General features: G+C 41.4%; 1 protein-coding gene across 1 annotated transcript; it reads left to right on the forward strand.

Moving 5' to 3' along the window:
- The first annotated feature begins 621 nt into the window (after positions 1–621).
- On the forward strand, positions 622–7,055 carry LOC148018005 (subtilisin-like protease SBT4.14). Its single transcript, XM_087661702.1, has 11 exons — positions 622–778; positions 904–1,001; positions 1,670–1,767; positions 2,088–2,231; positions 2,385–2,496; positions 3,221–3,749; positions 4,485–4,576; positions 4,677–4,901; positions 5,261–5,372; positions 5,623–5,839; positions 6,407–7,055. The coding sequence occupies exons 1-11, from the start codon at positions 638–640 to the stop codon at positions 6,964–6,966; spliced, it is 2,328 nt and encodes a 775-aa protein (XP_087517828.1). The 5' UTR covers positions 622–637; the 3' UTR covers positions 6,967–7,055.
- Positions 7,056–12,800: the final 5,745 nt, after the last annotated feature.

Raw genomic sequence — 12,800 nt, forward strand, 5'->3', positions numbered from 1 at the left:
AATTCCCTACTATTAGAAGTGGGGAATAAGATTATCCTATTCTCTTATATAGGGATTTTTGAAAGAATGTAGGAAATTCTCTCTTTTGATGTGCAACTCCCTGCTAGTAGATGTGGAGAATTTGATTCCCTAGTTATATGTGGGAAATACATGGATACATATATAGGAAATATTAATGAATTTCCTACATTTCATAAAATTTTGTATATAAAAAATAATTAAAAATTCATTGTGCTCTACAGAACATGGCAGAAGATGCTTTTTAGGAATTTGAGAGCCCTAGATGGACCTTAATACTCTTTAATGAGAAACATATTACGGGAGCTTCAGCTCTCGGCTCTCGCTCCATTCTGCCTAAGCCAATTAGCTGTTTTTCTTAATATATACTTTCAGCGCATTCAGATGTCGCGTAAGCGTAAGTATGTTTTTTTAGTCAAGGTAAACATATGACAATGGATGCCGGCATTGGTTGTCTAGACACTTGTGATGGGATGTGCAAACGTATGATAATGGATGCCGGCAGAGGGTCCTGGTGATCGTCGCCGCCCTCCACGATCATTACAAGTAGCTAAACCTGATGATGATCCTTATAAAACAGTATGTGGGCGGAACCCCTGCAGCTAGCGCATCCATTACGATGGGTAATCTCAGTGTCTCAGTTCTGATTGGACTTGCGATGGTGCTGCGATTACACCACATGATAGCGTCGGCCAGCTTCGTATTCCCGCAGAGTACTGCTGCCGGACTACCAGCAACTGGCGATAAAGAGATGAACAAGGTTCGCTTTATTTTATGCAGCATGAATTAGTAGGAAATTGATCGTTGAAGCCGGGGAGATCAGATGGGCTGATCTCATACTATTGTGTAATTGGATTGGACTGTCTTGTTTCTTTCTTAATTCAGCTCCATATCGTGTACCTGGGAGGTGTGCCTCGAGGGTATACGAGCGCAGCTGAGATTAGAGAGTCGCACATCAAATTCCTCTCCTCTGTCAAGCCGAGGTAACTAGCACATCCCATTGCTCCCTAGCCCATTTTCTAAGGCCAAAGCCAAGGTACCTAGCCCATCTAAGCCCAACCTGAGAGTATCACGCATGCATGGACAAAGTCTTAGACATTCTTCTGTATATGAACCTTCATGTCCTAAATTACCTTTATATACATCCCTCTCCATTCTTTAAACTTCAGAAACTTGGGACACATCACGAGATTGTGCAAGGGAGCTAACACATGCCTAGTTTGTTGTAGAGGAACATCAAGAATTCCCCTCCATGCTGATGATCCTCCTACTCCATTGCAACAGCCTAGGTGTGGAGTGGCCTCCTTTTCGTAGAAGCTCTTGATGTATGGGGCTTCTCCAATAGAAAATCACTACAATTTCTTGCCTTGAAATGCATATTCTTATTATAACATACTAGCACATGCCATTGCACATTATATAAGAGCACCAATTTTGCCTCAAAATTTTAAAGGTCATAGTGCCAAAGCCTTTTAGGAAGTATATGCACATCCAGTATAGGACATATCAATCTCTTGGTTTAGGGCGAACATTTCAAAGGGTTTTCCTCATAACGAAAGGTTTTCTAGGACTACATTTGCATCCAAAGCACCTAGCTATGATGTTGAAGGTGTGAGCCGAACTTTACTAAGGATTGATTTAATCCTTGCAGTGAAGATGTCGCTCGTGCATCCCATGTGGTTAGTTACACCAAAAGCTTCAATGGATTTGCTGCAATCCTCTCTCTAAAGGAAGTCAAAACCTTGAGAGGTGATTAATTACTTATTTGTTTCGTTGAGGCCTTTCAATATTCTTAACAATCTTAGAACATAGATCACAATAGTCTTTTTTTAAATTGAATGAACATATGAGCTATTATGTATAATAATGATCAAATTGTCCTTCAAATCATGCAAAGTAAATCATTTACAAGCATATTGTCACTCATCATCTTTCAAATGGATTAGACATTGGGATTTTGATATCTCAAACTTAATCATATATATAACCTTTTAATGCAACTATATAAATGTTTTGCCTTGTATGAGTGCTTTAGACATGCTAATGTTTTTCTTTTTTTCTCCATACAGAGACAAAAGGTATTATTTCAGTTTTTGAAAGCAAAATCAAGCATCTCTTAACTACAAGATCATGGGACTTTGTGGGCCTAACATCTACAAGTCCAAGAAATCCAACCGGGGAGAGTAATGTTATTGTGGGCATTATTGACTCAGGTGACCTCTCTTATGAGTTTATTAGAATACCTATGTATGTCATTACTACGCATCATAGAAGGAATATCTACTTATGAGCATTTGATTAGAAGATAAAGAAACATTCAAAGTAGACCTACACAAGCATTAGTGATTACAATGAGTTTTGTGTAGGGGTATGGCCTGAAAATCCGATGTTCAATGACACTCATTTTGGACCCATCCCAAGAAGTTGGAAAGGGGAATGTGTGGAAGGAGTTCAATTCACCCGAGCAAATTGTAACAAGTGAGTTCCAAAAAATAAAGGCCATGTATGTGGTAACAACATCTATAGTTATATATGGGTAGACCTCAACAAAATTTACTTTGAGAACATTATGCAATTTGACTCCCATTTATTATAATATGCTCGCTCTTGTTGAATGAATTTATAAACAAAATAGTTTTTGACAATGAATATTCTACTAAGCACAATGCCTTGATGAAAAGATCCAACTTTCTTTAGGTAAAGGAGCCAATAAGATGACACCCCCCAAAAGGTAAAAGGCAGCACGTCCTAATTTGCTAACAATTTAGCAGAATAGCTACATACTTTAAGCCATTTGAAGCTACCATATAATCATAGATTTGTTGTGTATACTATATAAGTTTAATATTAGTCCAACACTAAAACCACGTAAATGTATGTACAGCTCTACAAAATTTTAATACTATAAAATGCTCGTTTGTCACTCTATTAGCTGCCCCTTTGTTGTTGATGTAATGAGGAGAGAAAATGGATTATGCATTATGTGCATTTTGATGGGCATCTAAAATGACCTTGTATGAGCACATCGACCCTATAGAGAATATCACAAGAGGTTTTAGAAAAACCACCACTACAATTTCCGGATAGTGAATTATGGCGACATCATGGGATATAGAGGCAAAACAAGACGGAGAGGAGAGCCACCCCATTTTCCCACATGGGCAAGCGCTTGAAGACTTGTTTGTGTTCGATGGCTCTGCAGGAAGGTGATAGGAGCAAAGTATTTCTACAAAGGGATAGAGGCGGTAGCGGGGGGGTTAGGCGACACTGACATAAAGTCGGCGAGGGACACGGACGGGCATGGAAGCCATACGAGCTCGACGGCGGCGGGGGCGGTGGCAAGGGGGGCGAGCCTGTATGGGCTAGCGGAGGGGAACGCGCGAGGGGGGGTGCCTGGGGCGAGGGTGGCCATCTACAAGGCGTGCTGGCTGGGGGGCGTCTGTCATGACACCGACATCCTTTCCGCCTTCGACGAGGCCCTGCACGACGGCGTCCACCTACTCTCCCTCTCCATCGGCGGCCTCCTCCCGGACGACTACTCCGTCGACACCATCGCCATCGCCGCCTTCCACGCCACCCAGCAGGGCGTCCTAGTCTCCTGCGCCGCCGGCAATGCCCACCCCATCTTCCCTGCCGTCAACATCGCCCCCTGGATCCTCACCGTCGCTGCCTCCTCCATCGACCGCAGCTTCTTCGCCCCCGTCCTCCTCGGCAACAACCGCACCGTCACGGTCCGTTTAACCTTTCCTTTCATCCCCCACTTGCATTTATATCTTCCATGCATGCACGAGTTTATAAGTCACTATACCTCACCTTCGGTATCATATTTCCACCACATTCCAACTAATTTAGCTTAACGCAACAATCCTTTTGTCGACATATTCAAATCAATGTAGATCACTATCATTAACCTTATATCATATTCTCAACACATTCTACAAACTCATGTAGGTTCGTGCCGTCTTTATTGTTGTCACTTCTAATTTTTTAGTAAAACATTTGGAGAGTGATTCATAAAAATTAGATGTAAATTAAACTTGCCAACTTCCGTAAGGAAATCCAAGGAGTTTCCATAAATTCCTCCTTACCTATGAACTAGAAGCAACCCATTGCTCCATAATCCACCAAAACAATCCTTACAATTTCTTGATCACATAAGCCTCATTCAATACCACATGCTTATCTTACTCTTGGGTAAAACAATATACGTGACTAAGTGATGCTCCTAGAATGCTTCGTATATGCCCTAAATCATTAGTGATGCACCGAATAGTACAAATGCCTTTATTTACACATCTAAAAACATGGGAATAAAGCATGTACTGCAATTGTAGCTAATTAAGCTTTTCAAGAGGCCAGTTTCTTTAGCACCTAATATTTTCCTACAATATTTCATAATTTGAAAAGTAGGCTTTCTTGAGAGCTTCTGTATGCATTCCTACTCTAACCTTCAACTTTTTTTGTAGGGCACGTGTCTCAATACATACACACATGATAAATGGTTCCCCTTGATATCCGGAGCAAATGGGGACTTTGAAAATTCCACTTATGACCTTAGGTAAAAATTGGAGTTAAACATCTCACATTGTTATGTGACTCGAATGTAAGCAATGTTTAACTAATGATTTCTGAAACTACTTTGTCTTTTCATCCAACAGCTTTTGTGACGTTGGAGTATTGGACCCTCATAAGGTGAAGGGAAAAATAGTTTATTGTGAGGAAGGAGGTAATGGAAATGTGGATGAAAGTGTGCTAAAAGCAAAAGGTGTGGGTCTCATCTATTCAGTTGAGGACCCTTCTGTGGCATTCACTCTTCTAGTGCCAACAAGTCTTGTTGGTACATCAGAGGGAGCACTTGTTGCAAGTTATATAAATGAGACCAGGTATAAGAAGGATACTCTATGACATGGGTAACTCATAGATTTTATTAATGTATTTTTTAAAAATAATGAGATTTTGGAAAGCATCCCGATGGTAAAGAATTAGAAGAGAAGAACCATTACATTTTCTGTCTTGGGTGCATTCAAGAATTTTCTTATCATGTTTGCTTAAGTCTTAAGTGGCATATTGGAAACCCACACTTGAAAGAAAGATGAGGGCTTGTCACTAAAAGTGCATGTGGTGGTATGGATGAATTGCCAATTTCCTACAATTGACCTAAAGCTATTTGTTCGAGTTTGCTATAATAGTTGATTTCACATCCTAATATGACCTCATCATGTCATATATTATATGTCTGCAGGAACCCCATCGCTAAGATTTTACCTTGTGAGGCCTCCTTTAATGTGTCAGCCCCAACTACAGCATTCTTTTCATCAAGGGGTCCTAATATCATCTCGCCTGACATTATGAAGGTATGGCGATTTGAATAAGTGGTGAAGTTATAAAATGGTTTTCAACTATGATGTAGTAACCCAACACTAATATAGTTCAGAGTACACTACGTCATCTTAGTAGCTCTAGAAATAATAAAAAAGGCATACCTCAAAGGCACTACCATGAGGTGTTTAGTCTATAACTCATATAAAGGAAACAAGTTGAAAGATTGATTTGCACATTTCTTGATAAGATAATATGAAACCAATTGTTCAAAACTTTTTGTAGCCTGATATAGCTGCACCTGGAGTGGACATCTTAGCAGCATGGTCGTTGAAGGATACTATTACAGAAAATTTAGATTTGGACAATCGCTTCTCCATGTTTAACATTGTTTCTGGTACATCCATGGCAACACCACATGCTACCGGAGCGGCGGCATACGTGAAGTCTTTTCACCCAGAATGGAGTCCGGCAGCTGTTAAGTCAGCACTTATGACCACAGGTTTTGATCTTTACAACAGATTTCATAAGAAAAGTTCTTTCTAAATCAAAATGAAAACTTAATCTCATATAGAAAAAATCCTCATAAAGTTTTTCGGTTAACATGCTCATAATTTCTGAGGACACATGGATGCCTAAATAGAACAACAATCGCATGTTGTGAACCTAAGAAGAAGTTTCGAAATGAAAGTTTCCAACTACAATCTATTCTCATGAAGGTAAATTATAACTAGAACTATAAAGAACTAAATATCATTGTATGGGTATCATTTTATAGTCTTAGAGGACGGAAAGTTTTATTAAATTATTGGAAAGACATGTTTGTTATTGTTGTTGTTTGTTTTGGTGATATATATACCATGTATGTGGTCATGGCGTGCATCCTCTACTAGAGTCATATATTAACAACTCTACATGACCCCATGAGCAAGCTGATTAAGCGAGTGTGCTCTTTTATTTGTAATTTCTTTCAGTCTAAGGTTGAGGGAAATATATATAATTTATTTAAGGATTGAAATGAACTGTAATCGTTTGATAAATTTGCTGTCGTTTGGATTTATCGGCACAGCAAAACCATTCGATCCCAGCCTGCACCACAATGAGGACATGGAGTTCGGGTATGGGGCGGGACAGATCAATCCGACGGCTGCGATCGACCCAGGGCTGGTGTACGACGCGGGGTGGCTAGACTATGCATTGTATCTCTGCACACACGGCTACAACTCCAGCCAGCTGGCGGTGATCACGGGCGTCGATAGCGTCAGCTGCCCGGCATCGGACGGTAGCAATGCTCCCGCCAGCCTCAACTACCCCGCCGTCGTGGCCGCCTACCCCATCGATCTCAAGAACTCCTGGTACACCACCACGCGCACGGTCACCTACGTGGCCACGCCATCCAATGCCACGTCTACCACCTTCGCGGCCACTCTGCAGGCGCCACCTGGCATGGACATCCAACTGTCCACCTCCCAGCTCACCTTCACGTCTGCCGGCCAGCAGCAGTCGTTCCAGGTGTCCGTGAGAGCCCCCGGCCTTGGCTCCGTCACCACCTTGTCGGCGTCCCTCGTCTGGTCCAGCGCCTCCCACTCCGTGCGCACCCCCGTCTTGGCCTACCTTTTGTCTGATTGAAAGCGTCCATATCGCACTCCTTCGACATGGCCACATGCAGCTATAATGCTGATCCATGTCTTTTTGCCCTAGTAACCATCTTTGCCTCATGCCATAGAAATATTCGACGCTCAATTTTCAATTGACCCAATTCCCAATTATCACGTAAAAGCATAGAGTTAATAAGTCTTGAATGTGATGGCCTAGGTGCCCACACTCCTCGCTTGAAGCACTCTCGCACCTATCTTCACATGGTGTGTTCTAAGGACTTGCCCACCTCAACACTTTCTTCAATAGAGTCACTATGGAGAAGGGTTCACACTAGATCAAGGAGTGTTGTTCATTCCACTTGTCATGTACCCTATCTACACATATGAAAAATGGGAGTAGTTGTCATGTATCCTATCTCTACACATAGGAAAAATATGAGTGGTTGTTGCCCGCTCTTTCATCTAGTATTTACAAGGGAGTTGGACAATTCAATTTGTGTCTCTTATCCCCCCTCCCCAATAAAAAAACATGCTTCTAGATTAAATGGAAATAATTTTCTGTGCAAAAGTTAATAATTATTTTTTGGGACTATTCATTGGGATTAATATAGTCCAATCATTCACAAGGCTAGTTTGCTTAATATCAACCATAACACTCATAAGGGAGATCTAGTCAATATCAAGGGAGCTTGTTTCTTAAAAATATACAATTGTTTAGCAACTAATGGTCAAGCTCCATTTGATAGATTTTTTAGGTTTTATACTATCACTAAGCAAATGGGTCAATCAATGTAGAAGATAACAATACGCCTATTAAGAAAAGTGAAAGAGCTAACAAAAGAGGTAACTTTTAATCGTTTTGGGCCGAATGAAGAATATACATTCTTTCATCATATTACTATCAAATGAAATCCAAAATCAAGTGAATAATAGCTTGTTCAAGGCATGAGCTTGGGAGTGTTGGACAAAATATCGGTCTATATACACACAAGTTTAGATTATTGAGCACGAAAATTGCACTTCCCTTTATATCTCTAGTGGTTTAAAATGTCAAAAATAAAGCATTAGCAACCTCTCTTTGTTCTCCAAAGCATTACTAAGCTTGAAATCTTGCAATCATAAAAAATATCATCCATTGTAGGTTTTCAAAAATATCAATATTTTTTGTGTTACTACTAATAAATAAAACTTTCACTACAAGATTTTTGGGGTAAAGGTGCCTCCGCCTAGCCACCTGTGTATTACTACACTGACAGTACCCACCACTGCACACTGCAGGTGGCGAGCGCTCATCACAATCACTTATTCTTTATTCTTTTAGTGATAGTTTGAATAAAGGAAGGCCTGGCCACACATTGTGGTTGTTGGAGTTCCCATTTTTGTCTCTCTCTCTTCTTGCTCTTGCTCTTTGTCATAGCTCATTTCCAAGCATGTTTGATCCTTCTCACCTTTCAACTAGTATCAGAGCGAGGCTTCTTAACTTCCCGAGCTTGGTTCATGGTATTCTTAGCTTCCATTCAAATACCTATAGCATTAGGTCTCCTTCCCGACAACCATAGCTGACCTTCCCAAGCTCCCGTTACTCCTCAGCTTCCCGAGCACCTTCCCGGCCTATTCAGGCACCCTCAGGGCATTGCTACAGAGGTATTGAAGTGTTCTTTTAGTGTTTTTTCTTCAGTTCTCAAGGTGTAGTCAAACAGGGCAGCCATAGCTCAAACCCTTGGAGCTTGGATCTTGCTCCCTCTTGCATTTGGGAACTTGAGTCTTGTTGTGGGCCTCCCTGGGCACCCCCCGAAGCCTCCAACCACTACCATTGAGGCCAGGTGGATGCACAAGAGTAGAAGAAGGGATCATCAAATTTGCACCATTTTTTGGCTGTTCTTGACAGCATACTACAACAGCTCAACTACTCCTCATTGATGGCTATGTCATGCTTCTTCGGGCTTGGCAATGCACTTGGCAATGGTCTTTAACTTCGGTTAAAGCCTCTTTGATCATTGGCATTGGTTTTGGTCCTGATGTGTACATTCCCAGGACTGTTTACAGCAGTCCCACAGTCATGTTATGCAAAAGTAACATTGGCATCTTATGCTATGCTTGTTTGGGCACTTCTACTTAACCTGTTTGGTACCTATTGATGCCCGATTGTTTGGGGGATGCAAGGCACATGTTATGCCATCATTTTGGACTTATTTTCTTGCTAAAAATACTTAGTTTTGAATAGTAAATCAATGATGTACCACAATGGGCTGAAGCTTATTATCTCATGTTTGGTTATGCCTATTGGTTTCAGGCTATGTCTTTGGGATATGCAATGAAGTATTGACCTTCGGGGTACGACATCGAGCTTGTCTTTGGTTCCGGAATGCTTTTGAGCTTGTATTAAGCTCCGACTTGGTTGTTCTTCACTGGCATTTGGCTTCAGTTGGCATGCTTTGGACCAGTCTATGCCTATTGTCGCTGCTTGACATTTAGGTCTCTTGAATTTATGCTTTGGTCAAATATGGATGCCACTTGGTTTGCCCATGCTTGATAGTTACTTGGAGCTTCATCTTCAGATGTATTTGAGCATTTTGGATCTATTGAGCATTACATTTGGTTGCCAGCTACATGCTCTTTGAATGCTTTCAGGCTTATGCTTTACAGGTCTGAGATAGCTTGGGATTTATGCTCCGGATGTACCCTACTAGGATTTGGCATGTCTAATGCTATGTATTTAATGTATTAGAGCGTTACTTGCTCTCTTTGCATTTGACTTCACTTCCAGTGGGAGCTTCTTGGTATATTCGAATGTACACAGAGTCTTGTTTACAGATGAGCTTGAGCTTGTGGGATAGTTACATTCATTTACTCTCTTGAGAGCTATATGTCTGCAGTTTGTCTGTAGTGGGATGATTTGATACAACTATTGAGGCTAGCACCTATCTCTGTCTCAGGTTTGTCAGTTTTGTATGCATCTTGGATGATTATGTATTGAGCTTCTTGCTCTATCAGTTGTGCTTGTGCTTGGTCTCTTCTCTTACCCCGATACCCATTACATGCATGACTTCTAGACCTATGAGATGTCTCTTGCCTAACAGGTTATTAGTTTGACAGTTCTTGGTACCCTCTTGCCCCTGGAAACTCACTGTTGGATGTATCTTGTTACCTTGCAATTGCAGTGACATATGTATCAGTGATTGCTTCATTTTGGGACAGTTTTACATACTACTATCATTTATTACAGCAAGTTGAAATCTGCAGATTTTGCACACTTCTATGAGGGTAATGCTTACTATTTGATGTTATCTTGGTCATATTTGGTGGATAGGTGCTTCTCTTGGTGGAATCCACCATTTCAGCTAGTCTTAGCAGTGGTTTTAGTGCATTTTCTGCTAATGACAACAACCTGCAATTTTTCTTTTTTGCTTTGATTTGGGATAGTATGGCTGGTCATCTGAAAGATACAGCTCTCTTTAACATTGTCAAGTTGGATGGTACCAACTATGGGTATTGGAAGTCCCAATGGTAGGTTTTGGTATAGAAGTTGCAGATTAAACCCTTGTGTTTCAAGGGTGTTAAACCTGAGGATATGAATGATGATATTTGGATGGAAGTTGATGAGCTATGCAAGTCTACCATTATTTTTTCCCTCTCAAAAGAAGTCCATCATAATGTTGTTGAAGATGAAAATCAGAGTGTATGGGATTTATGGGAGAAGATTCAGGAGCTCTATGCACAGTAGAGTCCTGCGTCACAGATGTATTGGCTGAAGTAGTTAATGGACCTTCGCATGAAGGAGGGGACCTCCCTTTCATCTCATTTCAGTCATTTTCATGCTATCATGAAGAGTCTGTTGTCACAGGGTATTGAGTTCAAAGGCAACTTGCATCCATTGTTTCTGTTTGGCACCTTGCCTAAATCATGGGATGTCTTTCGTATTGCCATATGCACGAACAAGCTTGATGGGCTGAAAATCAAAGATATTGAGAGTGCTTTATTAACTAAGGAAATCAACAGGAGAAACAATGATGCTTCCCACTCTTCACATGTATTGACCATTAGAGGTGGCAGAAATGGCAGGCATGATAATGATCATAAGGGCAGGGACTCTCAGAAATCTAGGTCCAAGTCACGTCGTCGTAGTAAGTCTCGTAGACGGAAGTCTGATCTTACCTGTCATTATTGTGGAAAAGCAATATATATTAGGCCACAGTGCCATAAAATGCACAATGATAAGTGCAAAAGGAAAAGGAAAAAGAAAAATTGTAGGAAAAGTCTTCTGAGTATAGTATTGTACCTGCAAAGTCCAATGTGAAGATAGAAGAGGTTAATGTCATGCAGGCCATTGATTCTGATGATGATTACATACTTGCAGCTTCTTCATGAGATGCCTTACAGACTTCTGAGATACATTCTATATATGCGCAGTGCTGGCTCTTAGATTCGGGTGCGTCCTTTCATGTGGCACCCTGTAGAGTTTGGTTTCATACCTATTGTACCATGTCTGGTTCTATGCAACTTGGTGATGACAGGTCTCTTGACATTGTGGGCATTAGAGATGTTAGGCTGCAGTTTCCTTCTTGCAGTTCTTTTGTTTTGCATGATGTACGCCATGTACCTGCGTTGACTCGCAGCCTTATGTCAGCTGGACAGCTTGATGATGCAGTGTATTTTGTGTCTTTTGGAGACTTTGCATGGAAGATTACTCGTGGCAGGCTTGTACTTGCAAGAGGTGCCAAGTCTGGCAACCTCTATCCCTTACTTGTATCTGAAGCTACACTGGATCATGTTTTGTCTATGGGTTCTATTTCCCATGTATCCCTTTGGCATGCTCGTTTGGGGCATATATCTCTTAGAGGAATAAAAATGCTCCGTGCTTTGCAGTATCTTCCGTATTTTGACTCTTCGCATTTTGATTCTTGTGATCATTGTTTGTATGGCAAGCAGACTAGAAATACATATAAAAAGTCTGGTAAGAAATGCATGGGTGAGCCCTTGGATCTTGTGCACTCAGATGTATGTGGACCCATGCCCTGTCAGTCACTTGGTGGGGCAAAGTACTTTGTTACTTTCATAGATGATCACTCACGTAAGGTTTGGGCTTATCCCATAAAGAGAAAATCCGATGTCAAACACATTTCAGCGTTGGCTTGCATTGGCAGAGAACCAGTCTGGGAAAAGGATCAAATGCCTAAGGTCAGATAATGGGGGTGAGTATGCATTACATGCTTTTGAGCAGTTTTGTGATAAGCGGGGTATTAAGTGTCAGTTGACTGCCCCTTACATCCCACCCTAGAATGGTATGGCTAAATGCATGAATAGGACCATTCAGGAAAGGGTCTATAGCATGCTTAGCCAGGCTGGCTTATCGCAGCACTTTTGGGCTGAGGCAGTTACTACAACAGTGCATCTCATTAATAGGTCACCTAGCAGTGGCATTGACTTTCAGGTTGCAGAGGAGGTATGGGCAGGAAAGGCCCCCCTCTTATGATCATTTGCGCATCTTTGGATGTGAGGCATTCTTCCATGTGCCCAAGGACAAACGCAATAAGCTAGATCCTAAAGGTGTCAAATGCATTTTCATTGGCTATGGAGATGTAGGAGAGATGGATTACCGTCTATGGGATCCGCAGGTGTGGAAAGTGATCCGCAGCCATGGTGTCATCTTTCATGAGGACAAAATGCATATGCAGCATGAGAAAGTGGTTGAGGTACGTAGAGTTATCTTTCAAGAGGAGCCACCTGCTCCTATTCAGCCCACTCCACGGCCAGCTAGACAACATATCACCTGATGCTCATGGCCCAAATGCTAGACATGCTGATATTAGAGAGGATGTTGGTCAGGTAGTAGAGCCTAGGTTGAGTTGTTCTACTAGAGATAGA

This window comes from Lygodium microphyllum, chromosome 21, assembly GCF_053477565.2.
Source record: "Lygodium microphyllum isolate KBCC chromosome 21, Lygodium_microphyllum_v1.1.10, whole genome shotgun sequence".
Classification (NCBI taxonomy): domain Eukaryota; kingdom Viridiplantae; phylum Streptophyta; class Polypodiopsida; order Schizaeales; family Lygodiaceae; genus Lygodium; species Lygodium microphyllum.

Coding starts and splice junctions, on each gene's coding strand:
- LOC148018005 (XM_087661702.1), top strand. CDS start 638: ATGGGTAATCTCAGTGTCTCAGTTCTGATTGGACTTGCGATGGTGCTG. Junction 1,002..1,669: donor CTCTCCTCTGTCAAGCCGAG/GTAACTAGCACA, acceptor TAATCCTTGCAG/TGAAGATGTCGCTCGTGCAT. Junction 4,902..5,260: donor AGTTATATAAATGAGACCAG/GTATAAGAAGGA, acceptor ATATGTCTGCAG/GAACCCCATCGCTAAGATTT.